The sequence below is a fragment of the Martes martes genome (assembly GCF_963455335.1).
Source record: "Martes martes genome assembly, chromosome: 7".
Taxonomy (NCBI): Eukaryota; Metazoa; Chordata; class Mammalia; order Carnivora; family Mustelidae; genus Martes; species Martes martes.
Genome location: NC_137894.1, coordinates 98,161,516 through 98,185,762, shown reverse-complemented (window position 1 = coordinate 98,185,762; position 24,247 = coordinate 98,161,516). Strand labels below are relative to the sequence as shown.

At 36.8% G+C, this 24,247-nt stretch overlaps 1 protein-coding gene across 2 annotated transcripts in view; it reads right to left on the bottom strand.

The window, feature by feature from the left end:
• Positions 1-24,247, bottom strand: part of FRMD6 (FERM domain containing 6) — a 75,030-nt gene that overhangs the window by 18,715 nt on the left and 32,068 nt on the right. Inside the window, exons 2-9 of one of the 2 annotated variants that reach the window (XM_080809317.1) lie at positions 19,683-19,927; positions 14,696-14,786; positions 11,311-11,390; positions 9,974-10,050; positions 7,594-7,780; positions 5,658-5,813; positions 2,338-2,403; positions 1,432-1,500 (exon numbers count right to left, since the gene is read on the bottom strand). In XM_080809317.1, the coding sequence (XP_080665443.1) occupies positions 1,432-1,500; positions 2,338-2,403; positions 5,658-5,813; positions 7,594-7,780; positions 9,974-10,050; positions 11,311-11,390; positions 14,696-14,786; positions 19,683-19,781 (825 nt within the window). In that variant the 5' untranslated portion in view covers positions 19,782-19,927. The remainder of the gene's footprint in view (positions 1-1,431; positions 1,501-2,337; positions 2,404-5,657; positions 5,814-7,593; positions 7,781-9,973; positions 10,051-11,310; positions 11,391-14,695; positions 14,787-19,682; positions 19,928-24,247) is intronic. The other variant, XM_080809318.1, reaches the window with a different exon arrangement.

Here is a 24,247-nt window from a genome sequence, read left to right as displayed (position 1 = left end):
TGAGCACTAGGCAGGTATTAACTCATTTAATCCTCATAATAAGCCTATGGGGGAGGACCAATTATCCCCAGTTGGGAACAAAGAAACCAAGGCACTCAGGTTAAGTAACTTACTCAAGGTCCTACAACTTGGGCAGGAATGGGCTGGCCATGAGAAGAATCATCTGGGAAATTCATCAGAATAGATGCCTTGTTCCCAACCCACATCCACTGAATCAAAAATCTCAGAGGAGGAGGACAAGCCAGAAATCTTTATCTTAAGCTCCTCACATAATGCTGAAGCACAATTCAATTTAGGAACCACAATGTCCAGGACCCTTAAAGGACTCAATTTCATAAATGCATTTTATTACTACTCAATTTGGGACATGACAGGGACAACTGCGGTAATAATTTTCTCATTTTCATATTGCTCAGATCCCTTCACAAAGGGCCTGGATGAGAGAGACTAAGTGAGGAGGAGGTCAGGCCCCATTCGATGTATGAGTAAAATGGAATCAGACTGAAGTGTGCCCAAGTAATTAAAATAATGTAGAGTCAGGAACAGATCTTTTGACTTCACAGGGCAGTGTGGAGTCAGTGCCCAAATGCTATTTGGCAATACAGCCCTTTATTTATATAGGCCATCTTCCTTATGGGAGAGAAGCACATGTGTACAAATCCTTATTGTCCTACTTTCTTTGACATTTTTTCCAACAATTTCTGAACAAAGAAAAAAATATGGATTTTAGTGACCACTAGACATATATATTATTAACCGTAATTCTTTGAACCCTACCAAAAACCCGATATAGCTGGCAAGGTAGGGAAACAGCTGGGAAAATCATGAATTTGCTCTTACAACGAAAAAAGAATACTATTTTCAATATTCTAAAAATAACAGCATTTCTCCTATTAAGAACTGTAGACCTTTCGTTGTAATGATGAGCTTCAAAGAGATAGATATGAATAGAAACATCTTGTTATCATTCTTTATTCTCTGCTCAAAAGAAGCAACTTCCAAAAGAACTGGTAAACCCCATGCTATGAGTAATTTATCCTGTGATTATGGCTTTCTGTTTTCTGATCCCTTTGCTTTTAAAAACAATTCTGTTTGATAAACTCATCTTGTACATTCCCCCACTACATTTCTTCTGTGACTAGAGTAACTTAGGATAGTGTAGTGGGGACCAGACCCACAAATTAAAATTAGTAATTCCTTTGCTGTAAGATTCTTTAATTTTAGGTTCACTCTTGGTGAGTGGCAACAATTAAAGCACATACAATAAGAATATAAGAAAGCTAGTTGTCTTCTTTGACAACTTTTTAAAAATACCAACTTTTTTGCCTGGGACCGTATTATTTTTAAAAACAAAACAAAAGAGGGAACAACAAAAATCCACAAAAACAAACAACTGGGCAATTTTTCTTTACTCAGTTATTTTAAACTTACCACAAACACCAACTTTCCAACATTTGTCCAGGGAAAATCATAAAGCAATTGCTTCTCTTCATCTAAATTCTGTGGGAAAATTATAATGCACACAGAGTTACGGAGGAAAATGCCAGACACTCTATAATGGCTCTCCTGGAAAACTAAAATACAATAATTAAACTCTGATAGGGGCCCTCAACTCTCTTTGGAGATGTTCAGATAATAATGAAAAGATTAGTGACACAAAACTGTAGCTCTGGGTTCCTGAGTGAGTGCATTATCTGGCCTTTTAAGGCAATCTTTTCCCTTTTAGCCTATCCCTAAATTTAAATAAAAAGTCCAAGACTCAGGCATTCAAGAGATGAGATAAGGCACTTAGACGTTCATAACTGGATATTTGCCTAAATCAAAGATAAGAGAACCTTATATTCTCCTTGGTCTCACAGAAAGAGGCATTCTCTCTCCCCTGCTGATGGCTGCAGTATAACACTACCCCACTTGCAAGAACGTGACAGGTATTACTTATTCAAGCGACAGGCTTTATCAGAAAAGTGTAATGGAAATTAAAATGTCTCGTCTGGCACTGTATTAAAATGTATTAAAATGTTACACAGTTATAATGCTCCAGAGGATAAAAGAGAATATTTGAAACCCATAACCACAAAGAAGAATGTCTGGATATTAATGATCTATTAGTGATGAAATTGGGTCAATCTTTGGCTTATTCTTTTCTGTTCTGGAGGACTTACTACTGTCAAGGTTTGGACTGTATCACTTTATCTATCCTACCTCATCCACATCTGAAAGAAAAATAGGAAGCAATGGCCAGAAATGAACCAGTGAACCTATCAAAGGACCAGACAAGAGCACTGTCAACATAAGACATAGTAGATACCGTATGACACTTATTTCTCATTTACGAACCTGAAAAATCTGTATTCCCCGCATGGTCAATCCAAGGGTCAGAGAAGCTTCAATTTCCCTTTTATCCTATAGAAATAAGATCACATGAAAAAGTATGTTTTTCTTGTATAATGGACAACTAAGCACCAAAGAAGAGAAACAGAAGGAGAAATCCTAGGATTAGAAAGTTTTTGACTAAAATAACTTTGCTCATTTTTCTGCATCCCTACTTTACTATAAGATTTAAGAAAGTCTTGAGTACATATTAAATCAATAATGATATATTCTACTTTTTAAGCCACTGAGATTTCAGAACATTAGTATTGTCACTTTATCATATAACACTCTCATATCTGATAATATTCTAAATATTTACACTGTTGAAACTCTGATAAACAAGACTATTTTTGCCCCTTATCTTTTTTTTTTTTTTTTTAGTTTTCTACCTTTTCTCAGATATTAGAATATTGAATACAATGTTATAACTATATTGTGAGATGCACTAGATTTTACAGGTTTCAAACTGTGTAACCCTCCAGCTCTGAAGCCAAAATCAGAGGCAGCCTAATACTTAAGGCTGTCCTTTCATGAGGAGAAAAGGCTGTATATAAAGGCTTTTTATTTAGCTTGGAAAGAAAATACTTACTTCTAAAAAATTCAATTATCACTTGCCAATACAATATACATTCTTTTTTTAGCTTTATTTAAATTCATTTAATTAATATATATTGTATTATTAGTTTCAGAGGCAGAGTTCAGTGACTCATCACTTGCATATAATAAGATATCCATTCTATCAGCTAAACCATAAACTATAAAAAATAAACTACAATGAGCATATGGGGAAAAATTCCTGAAATGGTCTCTGAATTTTAAATGCATTCTGAAATTGGGCCACGTCTTTTAAGTGGTTATCTGTAATAATGGGATATAAGGTATGAAGTTCCAAACAGAATATAAATAAAATTACTCAGTAACCAAAATATTTTCATATGAGATTCTTCAATAAAAATAAATGCGTCTGGGACGCCTGGGTGGCTCAGTTGGTTAAGCGGCTGCCTTCGGCTCAGGTCATGATCCCAGCGTCCTGGGATCGAGTCGCGCATCGGGCTCCTTGCTCAGCGGAGGGCCTGCTTCTCCCTCTGCCTCTGCCTGCCACTCTGTCTGCCTCTGCTCACTCCCTCTGACAAATAAATAGAATCTTTAAAAAAAAAAAAAAAAAAAATGCGTCTGTTTAGGGCCTGTTTTCCCATGAACATGGGAAGAAATGTGTTTAGAAAATGCATCCTTGTCTGGCATAGTAAAGACAAGACGTGGCCTATTTTCACTATTTGGGCTGTTTTTTCCAACTTATATGTTTTTCTATCAGGAAAGGCACATACAGTATAGGTTTAACAGGAGAAACCAATCTATTACTGTGAGTTTAGGTCAATTTCCTCTTCAAGGCTACTCTGATTGCTTCCTGAAATAAGACTGTGCTCATAAAAACTCTGGCTGGGCGGGCACAAGGTGTGTGTTACTGTGAAAGGGACTCAGGAGTTTCTTTTCCCAGAACGTTGCCTGTCCTCTCTCTACTTTATAATTTCCACTTTACAAGCGGGTCTCAAAAATGAAGCAGTTTTAATAGCCACTTGATTTCCCTAAAGAATGAGAACTCTGCTCAATATCTGTTTCCCCACTTCATTCAGTTATATTATTATTAATTATCTTGTTTTAAGCAGGTGAGAGGGTCATTTTCCATGCCATACAGAAGCACCACACTCTGCGCCAGTAAAAGATAAATTTTTACACAAAAAGTAAGTTGGGGATATTTACTTTACTAAAGGATTCTTAACAGGATTCTTTAAAATACTAAGTTTCCCTATCAAAGAAGCAGCAGTTGGTATTTACTGAGCACTGATTAATGTGCCACACATTCCACTTGGTCATTTCAGACTCACTATCTCACAGAATTTTCCCGACCTTGTGAATTGTATAGAACCCTAGATGGCCGAGGATTAGAGTTATATTTGCCTAGGATCCCATAATAGTGGTGATGTAGGGTTTCTAATATCTGACTCTAAAGCCACATTTTTCCTTATACACCATTCATGCTTCCAGTACATTTTAAAATACAAACTGATCATCAAACATCATTTTCTCATACACACTGAGGTGTCACAAATGAAATCTCTTAAGAAAAAAAGAAATAACAACACAGTCCTTCAGGAATTTGGCCAAAGAGATCTTATGGAACTCAATTATGCCTCTTGAGGGTGACAGGACATTAACTATGTATCTCTTGGGCATGGAAGCAAGAAAAAAAAATTCTTTGGTACCGTATTAAGTTTTCTGACCCAGCCAGGCAGATTATTCAGTAACACAGCCAAACTATAGTCAGCCTCCATTGGTCCGGTTACGCTAACCTTACCACAAAGGGTGTAGTAGTAAGAAAAAGCCTGACAGTAACAGTGATGATGCTAACAGCTGAACATCAGGCTTAACAAGTGCTGGGCACTGTTTTCAACACTTTTTATCCATAAATTCTTCTAGTCGGGACCTGGGTTGAATCCTGGCTCTGCCACTTGCTAGCTTCGTGCTCTTTGGTCTGTTTCCTCTTCTGCAAAATGAGTATCACAGTTTCTATCTTACAGAATTGTGAGAATTAAAAAAAAAAAATGAAATAAAGTGTGCCCCAAGGAAACAATACTCAATAAACATTAGCTGTTGTGGTGGTTCTTATTCGTGGATAAAATGCAAGTATGGCTTCACTCTGAGGAATATTAAAAATTACTAATCAAATAAGTTGCAAATGTTAGTCCCCAAGGCAGACATGCAGATTTGGAAAAGAGAAAAATAACATTTCATAATCACTGAAAAGCCAGATTCATGATCTGAAGCCACTTGTCATCTCAATATTAGAACCATTGAAGAAAGATTGCAGTGTGCTTCCAGGCCTGAGAAAAAGCATCATTAACTCCGAGACTGACCTATGACAACAGTTCACCTGAAACTTTTTTTTTTTTTAAAGCCCTTTAATGGGGCACGTGGGTGGCACAGTTGACTAAGTGTCCAACTGTTGGTTTCAGCTCAGGTTGTGATCTAAGGGTCAGGAGATCAAGCCCTGTGTAGGGCTCCACGCTCAGTGTGGAGTCTGCTCAAAATTCTCTCTCTCTCCCTCTCCTCTGTCCCTTCCCCCACCCACGCCTGCGGGCCTGTGCGCTGTCTCTCTCTCAAATAAATTTTTAAAAAAATTACATAAAAAGAGGGCATTAAAAAATGAAATGACAAATTTTAATAAAAGCTTCTAATCGAGAAGGTATTTTTTGCTCAGAAGCTGTAGACACATTACAGTTCCGTACCTTATACAATCTGTAGTAATGCACGGCAACGTCATCCAGTCGGACGGCCTCTTTGATGTATTTAAGATGAGCCTCGGAAGCTGTCAGTGCAAACTGATCTTTGTGCATGTTTGGAATGTGCTTCAGGATGTAGTCCTTCCCTCTCTTGGAAACAACCTGTTGGAGTACAATGGGTATGCAATGCAACATTTGTTGGAAGGATGGAAGTCCTACCCTCACCCCCAAAATGATGAAAGGACAAGAACCTAAAATAGGCCATGTAAACTGGCTAATTTCCAGTAGGAAATTTCCCACTTTCATTCCATTTTCACCATCTGTTATGTTACTAGGCTGAATCAGCTAATACTAGAAGCTACAAAGTCGATTTAGCTGTAATACTGCATATCTGAGAAGAAAAATCACAAGAAATGAGAAAAATATGTTCTCTTGGCATTAAATTCACCAAGAAAAAAAAAACATGCAAACTTGCGAAATTTTGTACACATCACTGTTTATACTTGCAAAATGACTGGTACCATGAAATACACTGACTGTCAACATATCTTCAGGTTCTGGATCCTACTTAACTCTTCTAAAATTACAGCCACAGAGTAGGAGGTTCTAAATGTTAATCCAAAGAAGGCAGGGGACTGAGAGGAATTCTCTGAAACATTTCTGGTTTTTGCATAAAACGCTGAGATGAACGCTCAATTTGAATACTTGTGAGAAAACAATTTCATTCAAGCATTCATTACAATTCATCATGGCTCAGGTTTTCATGGGACAGTAGCCTGAGCCTTTAAATGCCCCAAATATATAGTAGCCAGCAGCTGCAGACTAAGAAAAAGGTGCTGATTAGTTCAATGAGGATTATAAAATATGGAAAGAATTATGTGAAGACAGCAAAAAGATTAGTGCTTAAAATAATCAGAATAAGAAAATTAAAGAATTTTTAGATTGAAAATGTTTTACAGATACTGACATTATGTTTCTTCCTACTGAATTATACATGATCAATTACTGGGCCATTTAAGAGGTTTTGCTGAGAACTCACAGTTACAGATTTTTTCCTTCTAGACTCCCTTTACATGGAGATCACCTAAGTGAGCATTTATCAAACTTTCTCCGGTCAAAGAACACACAGAAAATAGTATTTGTAAGGGCACTAAAGTAGGTGGCTTTGGTGATCCCAAAGACTGAAGGAACTCGGATCTTAGCATACTGGAGGCTGTGGAGCCCTGACGGGGAGCTCGGATTTAAAGGACCAAGATTCAGTGAGTACCTGACAACAACCAGGCAATGAAAATATGGGCTAATCAGAGACACTGATATATAAAAGCTTGACAGCTTTTGCGGTTTCTCTTCAACAACTGGAGCACTGTTAATCTGTCCACAAAAACTTACATGGAGCACCTCACTCTGAAATGCTGAAGAAACAGTAAAGGTGACATTTGTGCCTGTCCTTTAGAAGATTCTAAACAACAGTTTACTCGAGGCAAAAGGTAAACAGATCATTTGAAAAGGAGATGCAAAACGTTCTGTCCAGAGTCTTACAGAGCCCAGAGGTCAGGGGATGGGGTGGGAGGGGGGTGTGCATGATCTAACTTTTTACAGAATAATGTTTTTCTCCCTCCAAAGGGAAGAAGATGGAAGCTTGAATAAGAAGTAAGAAAGTAAAGACAATGCAAATGCCAAAAGTAGGCCAGCAGTTTCCAAGTTGCACCCCATTTAGGACGGATAGCAATCTTCCTGCCTGTTAACTCTAAGGAGCAGACGAGCTGTATCGAGAGATCATGTGTACAGTGCTCTCAAGTGTTAAATTTATATTTGGGCATCATGAAAGGTTTTCCTGGCCACAAACATCTGGGTTCCCATTTCTTGAAGCAACACAAGTAGCAGCATAATGAACTAGAAATGTGCTAGAGAAAACACTTTAAAATTTGAAAACAGTGCCTACCCAAGACGGGAAGTAAGCCTCTGGCTCAAAGTATTTTCCATAGTGCTTATTCCTTTTGAAGTTCCCAAGATCAGCCTGCAGGGCAAAGGCTGCCAGCAGGAAATAGGCCTCTTCTCGGAGCACACACTGAGAATGAAGCACTTGTTTTCTCAGGTGCCAGTAATAATAGTATCTCGCTGCTCTGTCACTGGGAAAATAAAAGAAAACAGAACTCACATTTGATGGAACAATCTGATGGCATGTAAACAGAACCCAAATCCTGCTATCCATCTGGTGACAAGAGCTCTTCTGTTTCTGCTCCCTCTTCTTCCCTCCCCCCAATCAACTCCTTGAAAAAAAGGGGGGAGGGTTATAGCTAATACCTGATTGCTGCCTCACCCAGGTCACAGGGAGGCAGAACTCCAAGTTAGACTACCCAACGGCAAACATACCATTTCCAGAGGCCTATAACATTTGATTCATTCAGAGAATGGAAAGAAGGTCTGAATCATTCCACTCCAATATGGTAAACATTTCATTGAACAAGGATTAGTATAGAAGCCTAGGCATTTGTTGTCCACATTAAAATTATTTTGCTGTAATAATGCTACACATATGTCATAAACAAGGACAAATCTGAAGGGACAATCCTGGCTTTAATGTTTTGCTGTTCTGTTTTGGTTTGGTTTACAAGTACTCTAAGGCCCTTCTAAAAATATTTCTGTTTATGTGCCCATTTAAAAAAAATTTAACTCTACAGATTTTTTTTTTCCTTCTCAGAATGAATGAACTGGAAAAAAAAAAAAGCTTGCCTTAAATCTTTTTTTTTAAGCGGATGTTACTTTATGGGTGTGGTTTTATAAGCACATGTTATGACAATCATGATGCTCCTCACAAATGGAAATACTAATAATGCACTCATTACAATCTGTTGAGGTCAGAAATAAATATAGTTCCCATTAAATACATTGAGTAAGAAGTGCTGACTGGGGGAAAACATGGTCAAGCTCCAAAAAATGTCACAGGCAAATGGGACGCCTTTGTGATCAAAGTAAAAATGCAAGGGAAAAAAAAGTGTGTGTGTGTGTGTGTGTGTGTTTAAGGAGTTTATTTGTCTTCCTATTATTTTAGGTCAAATGTTTACCTGAGATTCATAGCTCATTAGCTGATGACAATAAAAACATGGGTTGATTTCAACTAAATGGTGTTTAAGTATGAAAAGTTTTAAAAATAAGGCATTTATGTAACTTTTTTCCCCCTTGGGACAGAATACTTTTCAGAGCACTTCTTTTTTATAATGCTGACCACACAGTGTTTGGACTAGTTCATCCCTGGGGAAAAGGACAGGAGTACATGGAGAATTAAACATTCATTAGTCCCAGAGGGTTAATTAGTGGCTACATAACATATTTTGCTTCTCTTCAGCACATTCCACACTTAGTAGGTAAAATGAGTAAAAATTTTACATAAACTTGTAATAACTAAAAAAGTTTCTTAGCCTTTTAAAAAAATTATTTACGGGTTAATATTTTTAACTGTTAAATTTACAATATTGGTATTAGAAAATACATAAGAGTGAACTTCACATATAACTCATTAGCCAAATGTATGTCTCTTTTACACGGCGTTTCTCAGAGTTTAAAAGTAAATAAGTAAAACAGAGTCCACATTTCCAGTATTTTCTATGGGCCAACAAACCCACTACCTCTGAAAGTTTCTGGCACTGAACCCTCCTATACAAGTGATAAACTGAGCTTCTGAGATGGTAAATTCTGGGTCTGTAGCGTGAGCGTAGTATTGCTCACGCACCCACTTCCAGAAAGAGAATCAGTCACCTGCCCTTGCCAAACTGCACCTAGGATTCTCACAGGAGAGCTCCAGCGAGTGTAATCTTAGCTTTAAAGCTACTGCCAACAACAGAAGCAAGACCCCAAAAGTGAAAAGAAAACCAGGCTGTATAAACACCGTGCATTTTTATAGGAGAGAGTTCTTGCTTGCTTGCCCTACTACTCCCCACCCTACCCCCAGAAAAGAATATAATCCTTTAGTTTTTCTATTCTGCACAAAAATGCTAGTTCCTTCTCGAATGAAGTATCTTTTTGTTGACTGATATGTTATCAAAAACGTGGAGTATAGAAAATGTGCGGCAGTGATATTATTAACATTTTTATCGATATGTCTATCATTCATTCATTCAACAAATATTTATTCAGTGTCTACAGAACATCTGTTCTAGGAACTGAGGATACATGAGCGTACAAAAAGATTTTTTTTTTTTAATTCCTCCCCTTTGGAATTTTTATCACAGCAGCTGGAGACAAACATACGCAGGGACTTTATTCAGTATGTTAGAAGGTGAGTGTGGCAGGATAGTAAAGGTACAGAATTCCTGTCCTCATACCTGATCAATCTGCCATTTTCCACATAGTACTGTACACGGAAGTGAATGATCATGGGAGGTCCAAATTGGTCAATACCCTAAAACAAAGACACATATAAAAAGCAAGCTATTTTTAGTTACTACAAAGGGTTTCCAAATCAACAAAATACCGTTATTTACAGGACAGTTTTTAAGTCTTGAAAGGTTTTATCTACTTCTAATGTGGGGGGGGCAGTGGAGGCTGGCAGAGGGCAGACAATTGTCCCATATGGATGGATACCAAGTTCATGCAAACCTGGGAAGTTATAAAGCATCATTATGTATCTGATACTCATTCACCATAATGCCAATGACAACATAAGGGAAGATAAAAATAAATAGCAGTGGAAATTTCTAGTTGAGATCCAGCTCCTCTCCCAGCTCTATCCCCTGTGGTGACCATTTGCTCCTCATTACAAATGTTCTCTTGTTCCTCTGACATTCCACATACCAAATTCTAATATGCTGTTTGTTTATTTAGGCTTTAATGTGCCTTACTTTGTAGTTGGCTTTCAAGAAGCCTTCCCGTTTATCCCAAGAATTCTTAAAATACAAATTGGAGGATCTAGGATTAAACACTAGGGATTTATTCCTGATTTACTACTGATTTACTAGTATGATCCTGGAAACACTAGGTAAACTCCCTGTGAATGATCTCCCATGTAAATGGAATTGATGTTTACTAAATAAAGACACCACCAGAACAAAAAGTAACAAAGTATCAAAGGTTAGTAAAAGTAGATTAAAAAATTATGAATAACTTCTAGAACATCAGTTTTGACAGCTAATAGAGTCACCAAAGAGGAGTAAACATTTTTTCCATGGTTTTCATTTCAAAGCATTATCCCACAATTACTACAAAGTTATTATCCAACATTATTTAAGAGATATCTTTTAAAAAAAAAAATTTATTTATTTATTTGAGAGAGAGAGAGAGAGAGAGAGCGTGCATGCACACAAGCAGGGGTAGTGACAGGGCTGAGCAAGGAGCCCAACGTGGGGCTCCTTGGACCCTGGGATCACCACCTGAGCCTAAGGTAGACACTTAAGAAGCTCAGCCACCCAGGCACTCATATATAAGCAGAGATCTAAAATCTACTGTTATATGCTATAAGCTCCTAACACTTCATTAACATGACATTGTGGAACTTAATTATTCATTTCCCTTTCCCATTCTCTGCTTCATAATATTTTTATGAATTAAAAATTTTAAATTTAATATTTTTTTAATGTATAACAGCTAAAATAAACCCTTTAAAAAATCAAAATAATTTTGCTTATAAATGTAATCTCACCCAAGTGACTTCGTATTGTCGTACCTTGCTGGCCTCTTTCTTCCATTCTTTTGGACAATACTTATACAGCTTTTGTGACAACTCCATATAGACATGTTCATTATCTGCACATTAAAAAAGGAGACAAGATGACAAAGAAAAGATTTAAAAGAAAAGAATATACACAAAGACGGGTTTATTTTTTTTTTAAAGCCTCAAGATTTGTAAATGTGTTCTGAAGTCACACAGTACCACAAAAACTCAACAAGATACTAAAAGACAAAAGGTTGGTTAGACATTAATGAGCTTTTTTATGAATTATTTTGCATTTTCAATACAGAACACATACTATTAAAAATCTGTAATATTTAGAAGAAACATTAGCTTCCACCTCCTGTTTTTACTTAGTTTCTATGGTCATCCTAATGCACAAACTTCCAACACTGTGGGCTTCCTTGCTCTTAGAGAAACATGCTTTTGTTGAGTTCACAGAGTATTATCATCACAGATGCAGAATAGTGAAACAGGGCAGAAACACCATCCTAACTGCTATGTAAGAAATTAGGGGACATTGAGGAAAAGTACCTATTTCCAAGTGAGGGGCCTGACCCACAATTTGTGAACAAACAGCCTTTAAGACTATCGCTTCTCTGTTCTCCACTATAACACAGCCTGGTAAAATGGCAAGCCATTGCTCTCACTGCCTTTGGGATTGATCCTGTGGAATGAGAAGAATCTCATGCAAAAAAAGAATGCCAAAGTGTTTCCTCAAGGGGATGATGTTCTTAAGATGAACAGAAACTATGATTGTTGAAAACCCATGTAAAAATGATCTAAACATGTGAAGACAAGCTGGTAAAAATATTAAAATTTTCAGATTTCCCAAAGAAAATCTTTTAAAAGAGATATTTCACAACAAAACCCTTCTGCATTCCTATCTCATACAAAGTTTTAAGTCTTCTTCTTAAAAGATTTTATTTATTGGGGCACCTGGGTGGCTCAGTCATTAAGTGTCTGCCTTTGGGTAGGGTCATGATCCCGGCGTTCTGGGATCAGCCCCATATCGGGTTCTGTGCTCAGAAGGGAGTCTGCTTCTCCCTCTCCAGCTCCTCTGTGCTTGTGTTCTCTCTCTCGCTATCTCTCTCTCTGTCATAAATAAATAAAAAATCTTAAAAAAAAAAAAAAGATTTTATTTATTTATTTTAGAGGAGAGCAGACATGTGTGCAGGGAGAGGGGCAGAAGGGGAAGGGAAGAGAGAGAATCTGAAGCAGACTCCCTGCTGAGCTCGATCCCACAACCATGAGATGATGACCTGAGCCAAAACTAAGAGTCAGTAGCTTAACTGACTGAGCCACCTAGGCCCCCAAAGTTTTAAGCTTTTTTTTAAAGTTTATTCCTTTTTCTCTAACCACCACTAAGGGAGTATGCTCATGGGAAGCACTGCATAAAAATGTAGCGTGTCTCTTTGATTACTCCCAGGATAACAGGACTGACCACACTGTCACTCCTGACTGAATGCTGGAGGGGGGGGGGTTGATTGAAAAAGAGCCCTAAGACAATAGGAAGGGTAGAGCTACTGTTTATAAATGACATATTAATCCAATCAATTTGAATGAAAGGGATAGGGAAAAGGTCCCAGGGACAAAAAAGGGTGCTACTTAAATCCACTTATCAGATCAACTAAATTATCTCCCATCTCTCATATGCCACCAATTAACATGAAATGAACAAGACCAGACAACCTTCCTATTGAATAGGATTTGGGTTTGGCTTGAGCTGCCATCTGAGGAAGCAATATAATAAACAGAACTGAGACTGTTCACTGTGTAAAAGCACATACTTTTAAACTACCACCACATCTCTACCATCTGACAGTTTGAGCATGGCCTTATATTTTAAGAATTCAAGAGCACATATCAAAATCTGACAAAGCAGGTAAAGCAGTAATATCCAGTTGACATGTGAGAAAAGTGAAGTCAAGAGAAGTCAAGTGATATTTCTAAAGCCACACAGCTAGCTAGTGGTAGAACCAGAATTAGAACCAGGTCATCTGATTCCTTTTCCAATATTCTTTTGCCACACTACAATCTCTCTTTAAAAAGGTATCTTAAAGACTCTCGTTTTGAAATCTAAGGAAGCTGTAAACTGGTTTTATTAGACTGACTTGTTGAACAACACAGACCAACAGTCTGGCTGTTGTCGTAGAATTAAAAGAATCAACTTTGAGTTTAGAATAAAAGGAAAATTTTTTAGAATCTATAGGGTATCTTATTTCTCCTGGGCCCTTCCTCAAACAGTGACTGAGGGATACACTGTTAGAAGGATGCACTGATAGAAGGATGGGGCTAAGCATTTATGGTTTTATCGCTTTAACTATTACAGGAAGAAACTGAAGAGCAAATGGTGGATTCACTGGTTCTTGAGGTGCCCCCTGCTCCATGTTCTCTGGCCTCTCCTAAAAAGATAACTGAAAATGGTTCACATTTTGGTGCAGAAGGGCCTTGTTTTTCAGCTAATCATGACACACTTTCCCACCTGGCAGATCTAAGCATTTTATGGTACTAACCAGATTCTCAACATGTCATAAACCTTTAAATTTAAACCAATTCCAGTAGTAGAATATGATCCATAAAGAAGTATAAAATATAATTAAATATATTTCATAAAAAACGTGTTCTTGAAAAACTGAACAAAGATATAAAAGATATGTCTTTTGACATAAGACTAGAGAAATTTAAAAACATGATTAAAAAAAAAAGCTCATAAGGAATGGTTGCACGTAAATCCTAGTGACTTAACTCAAGATATTATGGGGGTGGGGTGGGGAAGAGGCTTGTATTGAGCCCTTTATGTGGAGAAAACCTTCACGGAAAATATACAGAAAAAACTGATCCCTTATCTCCATGTCATATAGTCTAATTGGAAAAAAGAGAAGGTGTGAAGAGGGAAAAACAGAAAATAGGAGCAAATTAGTAGATCACTTTATTATACTATATAGTCAACAGTAAGAGAACTTGAATAGAGTTATTTTTCTTATGCCTAAATGCTTTAATGTCAAAAATCATAAAAGAAATTATAAAAACACTCAAGAAATTGCCTACTAGCTCCAGCTGCTCCCTGAGTGCAAGGAAACAAAAACCAAGCTTGGTTCATTAAAACACAAAAGAACAAACACAAAATCTAGATTCCTACAAAGGAACCCATTTTTAAGTTCAAACTATAATACATGGCCTAAAATACTAAATCTTAAAAGAAATAGATCAGTTAAGATTTAAAAAATGAATACTAGCCTAAAAATAATGACCAGCTTATGGGTATTTTGATAATCACAATCTTATCTCAATGTGCCTAAACTAAGTTACAGCTATAAAACATCATTTCCTCAGGGATAGTTGGCTAAATTCTATCAGAGATGGGACTAAGACCTACTTTGTATGACACTGAGTCCAAACAGGTGACAGTCCTTTAGCCTGAGTAGGTCACACACCTGAACCAGCAACTGGTGACACAGAATTTTAACCTGTAGAGAGAAAAACAAAACAAAACAACACAACACAACTTGAGATAGCAAGTAAACCAAGCCTACTCGCTGAGCCACAATGGGCAATTTATTTTTTTAAATTTTTTTTTTAAAGATTTTATTTTAGAGAGAGAGAGAGAGAGAGATCAAACTTTCAAGTGGGAGGAGTAGCGAGTGGGAGGGAGAGGCAGGGGGAAAGAATCTCCAGCAGACTCCACACTGAACTTGGGAGTCTGATGCCGGCTTGATCCCATGAGCCTGAGATCATGACCAGAGTGGAAACTAAGAATCAGATGCTTAACCGACTGAGCCACTCAGGCACCCCCACAATCAGGCAATTTAATGCACCCTAAACATGCATCTTAAAACTACAAGCAACACTAGTGAAACAACTGTTGGTTCACGGAAATTGCTTTAATCTGTATTGTGTTTCAATAATGATTATCACAATACGAATGTTTACAAAATGGTAGTAAGATACCAATACTGTCTTGTACGAGACTCATAAATCTCAGGACACATGGACAAGGCCTTATTCTAAAACCATGGTGCACGATAAATATTTCAGAAGGTATCCAAAACAGGCTACTCAGATTATCAAAAGCTGAGTCAGACAAGTATCTTTACAAGGAAGCTTTTCTTCTTGATAATATACTACAAATTTGAGACTTAAAATGTCATACCATCCAAGGAAACTTTAATCATTAGTTTTGACTGTATTTTTAAATGTCATAAACAAAGCTCTTAGGATAAAACATGATAAAAAGTTAACTGAAAAATTACAAACCACAAACTATATACACAAACAAACCATGCTGTAACTCTGTGTAATTGCTATTCAAATAATGCTATACATTTCCTCCATATATATATGTGTATATATATGTATACATATGTGTGTGTGTGTGTGTGTGTGTATCCCATATACTTATTATTGCTCTGCTAAGTTTAAATCAAGTATTTGGAGCCTACTGATAAACCTCTAACAACTACCAAGTAAGTAGTATTCTTGTTTAAAACTGTAATTAAGTAAGGCTGTGGCTCTGAAGTCTTACCTGCTGTGAAAACAAGCTTGAGTTATTTGTATTTGCATATTATGAGTCTTTAAGGCTACGTTTTAGCTGATTTTGAAATTTTCAAGTTCTTTAATCTTCAGGGGTAATGGAGCTTTAAAAAGTGCTATATAGAGTATGAGCTATTAAGAATTAAAGTATTATCTAAAAATACACTCCATATGGAACGTGGTAATAAAAGCAGCATTTGGTCCTAAATGTCAATGGCGTGGGAGCCTGACTGGCTCAGTCGGTTTAGGGTCTGACTCTTGGTTTCAGCTCACATCATGATCGTGGGTCCTGAGATCGAGCGCTGTATCAGGCTCCACGCTCAGCTCAGTGGGGAGTCTGCCTGAGATTCTCTCCTTTTCCTTCTGCCCCTCCCCCTGCTCATGCTCTCTCTAAAATAAATAAATATTTGCAATAAATAAATAAATAAATAAGTGAATGTCATTGTTACTGAGCAAGCATGTTTAAAATATATCCCCCCCTGCAAAAAAAGACTTGTTCCTTCAGTCTTAGTGAACAGGTATAAACTCTTGGCCACTGTTTATATTACTCAAAAATTTTTTGTACATTTACCATAATTTTATTGTCAAAATTTACCAAGTTTCCATATTTAACATTTACCTGATGATTAAAATCATTTAAAATATCCCCTACTAGTTCAAACTCATGGAGAAACTAAAATGATCAAAACAAAGTTTACCCCACATGCAGAAAAACATTCTATCATATCAACTACACATGTCAAGGAATAAACTATCTTTGTTTAAAAAATATTTAGAAATGAGGACAAAATGAGACCATTAATAAAACTGTTTTTGCTACAGTTAATTTGTTAGACAACAATACTACAAGTATCAATTGCAGTCGTATGAATACAAAGATAACACCGTGGAAAAAGACAGACCTTTGGCAGCCCTGAATTGGTTTTTTAGGAATGAGGGGCCTCCACACTACTTAACTCGGTCCCTCCTCCCTCCTTTGTTCAACAGCTTGCTAGAGAGGAGTCTGGACATGGCAGGGGAGTCTACGTGCCCTGGAATAAGAAAATCTTATAGGCCTAGAGGGAGTCCAGATTTTCCATTTGAGCTTCATTAACAGAGCTCCTAATGAAATGAACAAACAGCTCAAAGAAATTAAAACAAGTGCTACTCTATTAAGTGCTCACTTACTGAGCAATTCCCAGCTGCCAGGCACTACAATTAGCGGTTTATTCATGTTATATCTTTAAATCCTCACAATGACCCTGATGAGGAGAGGAAGATTATCTCTACTTTATAGTTGAGGAAACAGAAGCAAAAAAAAAAAAGACAAAACAAACAATCAAACAAACAAAAACACCAACTAACTTGCCCAAGGCTACAGAGTATGTCAAGGAGTAGGGATAAGTGAGGTCCCTGTGACTCTAAAACCCTCCTTAATCATGATGACAGACGGCTATACAATCCATGATCATAGTCCTGACCATCCTATGGGGATATTACACTAATTTTGCAAAATAAGGGAAGTGAAGACACGTAAAATTAATCTCTGATGAGGAATTAAAGTAATAATAGCAGCTACTATGTTGTGTCAGACATGATGCTATGTGCTAACCCTCAATTCTCACAATCACATAGTATAGTTGTAACAGAAGTGTTATTCCTATTTTCCTCAGCTGAGATTTTAGTACAAATTAATTTCTTTGAAAATTATAAATTTTTCATGAATAAAATTCCTCATGAAGACAGATTAGTCTGCCTTCCACTTACCTGAGGTCAGGAAGGTTTTGTTCCATATCCTATATGTGTGGATAAGTGTTTACACGAACACAACAGATATACAATGCAACCAGTGGATTATGTTTAAAGACATAAACAGAACTGAGAGAAGTTTCTTTTTATTTTATTTTTTTATTTATTTGACAGAGAGAGATCACAAGTAGGCAGAGAGGCAGTCAGAGAGAGAGAGGAGGAGGAAGCAGGCTCCCTGCTGAACAGAAAGCCCGACGCGGGACTCGATCCCAGGACTCCGAGATCATGGCCTGAGCCAAAGGCAGAGGCCTAACCCAATGAGCCACCCAGGCGCCCCCCGAGAGAAGTTTCTTAAGTGCTTAGCCTATATGCCTTGATTTTGAATTTTTAAAAAAAATTCAGTGGGTATCTTTTTATAAAATAACTATACAAAAACTGAAATACCATATTCACCTATATTAGTAGAATTACATTTTAATGTATTTTGCCCATGACCAAACTGAAAAAGATAAGCTGCTTTCATTAGATTTTTAAAAACGAAATGTAAAAATAATAGCCTATCACATCACATACTCAAAACAACGTCAGATACTCTGAATAATGATGTTGTTAATCAAAAGAAATTCTGTCCAACAGATGATAAAATTCATCCAAGAGGTAGGCTGGATGCTCGGACAATCCCTCTGAGCAAAAACGAGGTTACATTAGTAAATCAAGAAACTAAAACTGAGAAACTATGCGACTGTCAGAATAAAACCAAAATAAGTATGGTAATAAGCAGAACCTTTTCCTGTCTAAATTTTTTAATGAAGCTACTTAAATGTCATATATATTCAGTATAACACTTAGAGATATTCTTTTATATAGCAATTGAGTTAAAAATATATTAGCATATAGCAAAGAAAACCAATTTAAGGCACGCACTGAGGCAAGTTTCTCCCTAATTCCATCTGAATACAATCAGTGAAAGGAAGAATATGAAAGCTGATAACAGGGAGAGGGGTTGAAAAATGCTAGGCATGATTCTGATTACTATAAACCTGTTTGGCAGCCTCTGCCAAAGCTTAACACAGACATACTTAGATTCCCAACTCTACTCTTGAATAAACCCCAGAAAAGTATACATATGGGTATACACATAAAATGCTCATAACAGTTTTATTCATAATAGCCCAATACTTACAACAACCTAATATTCATCAACAATAAATGGATAAACAAATTGGGCATATTCACACAATGGAATATTACACAACAGTGAAAAGGAATTAGTGTTACGTGCAATAGTGTAAATGAATTTCACAGGCCAAATGTTGACTGAACGGAGTCAGATACAAAAAAAGAACACACCACATAATTTCAGCTGCATGAAGTTCAGAAACAAATTACAGAGGAGGAAACAGTTACTACCCTTTGGGTAGAGATTATTGTCCAGGTGGAGTCACAAAAGATCTTTCCGGGGTGCTGAAAATACAGCATATCTTAAGCTGGATGATGATTACACGCATATATACACACTTGTAAAAATTCTCTGAGCTGCACACTTAAGATCCCTAGACTTTGCTGTAGATATAACTCTATTTTGCTGTAGATTATAACTCTATTCCTCAATGTCCAGGTTAACTAAGACAGTTAACTCTGACTCAAAAACTGAAAGCCAGAGCTTAGTGCTCAAGTGCACAGCCTTTCCTGAAATTGGCTAGACTCAGGCTACTATTAATGATCAAGACGCATAGTAAGAAGCTAGCAATTACTACCATTTCATGTGTGTGTCAACTCAAAAGCATTTAAAAAGCAAACTCACATTATATATTAATAAAAATTTGTATTTCAGTAAAAAGTTGTAAAATAGTAAGGTGTTAGTTTTTCTATAATACGATCACCAAAATTCTGCAATTTTGCCCCCAGGTGAAAGAACATTGAAAGCAGCTGCTCTTAAGCCATAATTCAGTTTATCCTTGTATAGACAACTTTAACACCCCAGTTCTGCTCCATTACTCACGGTCTCATTCTATAAGGCATTCGTCCTTCACCAGGTAGTAACTTGGATGTGGCCACTGCTGGGAACAGAATATTCAAACATTTCTAAAGTTGGATCTACTTACATTTATGATGATGTTCAGAGATTCATCATTGGGGAGGAAAATACACACACTCCGGCGGTCTTGCATGACTCTGTTGTTATGGAAGTTCAATTTGTTCATTGTGTTGTGGGCTCTCTAGTGGTCAGGGCTGGGCTCCGAGTCCTCGGCAATTCCTCTGGTTCCGAGCACTCCAAAGCCAGACTCCGCTCCTCATCACACGCCCTGCAGGAGAAGCAGCGTGATGTTCCACTGCGTAGGTTTCATAGCTGTAGGAAAAGCCCCAAAGCCAGCCATAAATAACGGCAGTGAGACTGTCGAGGAGAGAGCCAGGGAGATGAGCAGCCGCACGACTGCTCTTGGCACCGGGACAGCACGTCTCAGAGCTGGGGTTGTCTGGCTTAATAAATGAGAACTCCCTGAAATGTGTTCTGTATTTTGCCCACTATCAACTGCTTTAAAACTTTCATTCACAGTCATGAATTAAACATAAAGTCAGTGAGTGCCTCATACATTCAAAGCAGTACTATGTGCTGCAAGGCTGGCAGAGGCAGAGAACCTGCCTTTGAGGAGCTTCCAAGCTCACGTGGGAGATAACTGAAGGCTTCCAGAAATAAACAAACACAATGACAAAACAGCCGCAACAACAAAATTCTCAATCTTGTTCTTTTTTTCCATTACAAACTCAAGTTAAGTGTCTTGGCATTTTCATTACATTCCTTCTTCAACCACTGTGGTCTGGCTTTTACTCCTTTGCTTCACCAATGTGGTTCTGCCAAAGGCAGTCAGGATCTCCAGACCATCAGCAGAATCTCTAGGATTCACTTCAGTTGATCTCTCTCCCTTAACAAGGTTAAGCCCTACTTACAACTTTTTTCTCCCTGAGTTTTTACGGCATTGCTCTCTCTCCTGATCCTTTAACCTGATGACACAAACAATACCTCTATGTACTTCACCGACCAACTAACATGTAGAAATAACAAAACTGTATGTATCGACCATGTTTGTATACAAAAGAACTGTGGATATCTAATCAGTTTATTAAATACATTATTTTTTAACTTCTCTCAGGTTTCAATATATACAATTTTTTTTTTTGCAAGTAATGAAGATTTATCTCCAATCTTCAATACTGACACCGTTTCTTTGTTTCATGTCTTATTGCACTGGCAAAACTTTGGAGAATAATTTTAAAACAATGGGGGATAATTTCTACTTTTAAATGAGTGTGTCTACACTGTTTCATATATTATTGCTAATATAACACTATTCAACCAAGATATATTAAGGCTAGTTGCCCCTCAAGCCAACAGTAATTATTTTTCTCCAACAGTATTTATATTGTCTCTTTCCAGCAGACAGAGCAGAAGAGAATTTCCAGGAATACAGAATTGTTTTACCAACCAGAGAGTATAACCACACAGTTTTAACAGAAAAGCTCACATAAATCAAAGCATAAATGAGATATAATCTGGTCTATTTGCTTAAGGTTAAATGTCCACCTGTTATCAGCAGGAAGATGGGAGAGAATATGATCTTATATGGCATTAGGAGTAAACATAAATTATTATTTATTTTTAAAGTATGAATAAAAATATCATCCACAAGGCAGCTATTCAAGCTGAGTAAAAACAAATGGTAATCTTATATACAGTATTTCCTTATTAGAAAGGCGACCAGAAGCCCCCCTAGAAGTATTCTGCTTTCTTAAAGGATCAATAGCAATTGTTTCACATTAAGTTGTAGCCAGGACCTTACCCTATAGGATCACTGAAGTTCAGCACTGCAGTTTATCTCCGGTATGGGATGGTTAGCCCATGTTTCTACAAGCATGAATTAAGTGCACCCCAAGTCCAATCCACTTTTAGTTCAACAGTTCCAAAACACCAATTGTAAGACTGGGGTTGGTTGCCTCAGAGTCACCTGGGTGTGTGTAATAAATACAGAATCCTGAGCACAGTGACATTTCTACTCACTTAGAATCTCCCAGGTCAGGGTTCAGCAATCTTAATTTTTTAAAAAAGCTCCCAGGTATTTCTGACACATAGGTATAAAAACCACACTTGAATGAACAGAAGGAAGGTACTGAGCAGATTGTTGGTTATAATACCTTCATAGCATACACTGGGAAAACATCATGAGGTATAGAACGGGGAATAAGCAACATATGTAAAGACATCATTGCTATAACTGGAAAAAAAATCCTCAATATTAAAGGCTCTGAGGAGTCCTGCAGGCAATTTCTTAAATTTGTTTAATTTACTTGGTCACTGAATACTTTCCCTCTCCTCTAAGTCCTATCTGTTAAGGTCCTGTAGAATAAATTCTTAAACATACCATTTGAGAAGTATGGCTGTAAAGCAATTCCCCTGTCACATCCTAAAATGGCAGATTTTTTCCTACGTACTGATCTATTCTAACACTTAGGTCTCCTCTCTATTAAAATCTTTTCAAGAAGAAATTACAGGCTATCATTAAATGCATCTTACTTAAATTCAAAATCTTAAATGATATTAATCCCAGTGTAATTCTTCTTATTTAAATCTACACCTCAAATTGAGTTACTCCTATAATTTTCTATTCCTAATTAAACCAACTAAAGGGGGAGTATTTCTCTTGACCTACTTTCTAGAATTAAAAAAATAAACGAAGGAAAAAATATTTTCTGAGGTTTGATATGTTTCCAGAGCTTCATTAAGATAATTTTCAAATTTCATTTGAGTACAATTTTTACTTATTTTATGATTCAAATAATGCAGTAAAAAAATAAAAAAGATTGGAGGGGGATTATTAAAGAAAATTTCATAAAAAGCAGAGTCTTTAAGAAGCAGTACTGCCCGTTGGCTGCCTTTTCTGCTTTGAGGACAACAAACTAAAAAGTCCTAAAAGAGAGATAGGATGAAATTTTTACTTCATCCAGGACTGCATGAAAGCATGAAAGGTTCCAATGAAACAGTAAAATGCCTATATCTCTAATATGCTCCAGTATAAAATTTAATCATACATTGTTCAGTCCTGGGGAAAAGAATCAGACTCAGTTTATACCAATTTGAATTGCAGAAATTAGCCTCTGAGCCACTGGCTACCTATGCTCTGTTCTCAGCTGAGTCCCAACCCAGCCCCAGGAGAGCAAATTTCCCACTCCAGGCAGCCCTTTTCTGTCCAGGGATCTCAGGGTAGATTATTGCTTTTAGGATAGATATTTAAGAAGAACACATCATGTTGTAGTGTCATATTTTCAGGTAACAACAAAACAGCTTTAATAATGATCAAACCCCCTCCTGTAAGCTTTATTAATATCTAACTTACAAATAAAATATGTTAAGATGCCCCCACTTGAATTTTAAACCCACATTTTTATAAGTCCCTTATTTCCTGATAAGCCCCATTAGTTCAAAGCTACTTTGTTTCTTTTAAGAATCAGGAAGCCACCACCTGATGTGTGTACACTGAATACCAGTTTTCATTTTTTAGAAATTATAGGAATTATATAGGAATTAATTATATATATAATATATAATATAGGAGTATTATATAGAATATATATAAGAATATTATATAGAAATTATAGGAATTAATCTTTAAACTGGTTCATAAAAATATGAACTTTAGTTTATTATAATGTATCAATACTGGTTATCTGTTGTGACAAATGTAGCACCCTCATGTAAGATGTTAACAATAGGGGAAAGTGGGTGCATGTGGGTTTCTACGAACTCCTGTGCTCTTTGCAAGTCCTATATATCTAAAAGTATTCTAAAATAATAAAGTATACTAACAAAAAAGAACCAGGTTGCCAGATATCTCCAACGCATGATATAATCTCACTCTGAATGGAGGCAAAGGAGAATTCTCAATTCTGAGATTGTCACCCTAAAAAAAAGAACACCCTAAAAAAAATGAACAGGTGGTACTGTGATATGATGACTTCTATAAGGCAAGCATGGTGAGTAGCCACATTTCAACAGTCAACAAGGTGTCTTTATTACCTAACACAAACAAGATCAAAATTTACCTTGGAAAACTGGATCACAGAGAGCCCTTTTAATTTAATTATTATACACTTAGGAAGCTCTTGTCATACACACAGTACCATGATATTTATTTGCTAATAAGCAGAATACAATAGCAATAGAAGATGTGCTCCTACACCTTTGAGCTCAGAATCTCGTTAGGGACATACCTCTTGCCGAGAAACTTAAGATAATGATTCTGTCTTTGCTTCCCAAGAGCACGTGTATTCTGATGGGCGACTCTCATGGGAAGACATCTGACAGCATGAAATATATGAGTACTGTGGTCTGTATCACTTTGGAATAAATAGTATATAGCCTTTTTAGTGTCTGGTATTCCTAAAAGTGATATCCAAATACCATTGGTAAAATGGCTTGGTTTTTTTCCCTCATTGATTTATTCATTCATTCCATGTATACACATTAAACACCTACAACGTTCTAAGTGTTGTCATAGGCGCAGAGCACATAACACTGAACAAAACAAATATCCTGCTCTGATGGAGAGAGACAATAAACATAAAATGTAGATGGTGATATGTACTGTGAAGAAGAATAAACCCAGTAGATGAGAGA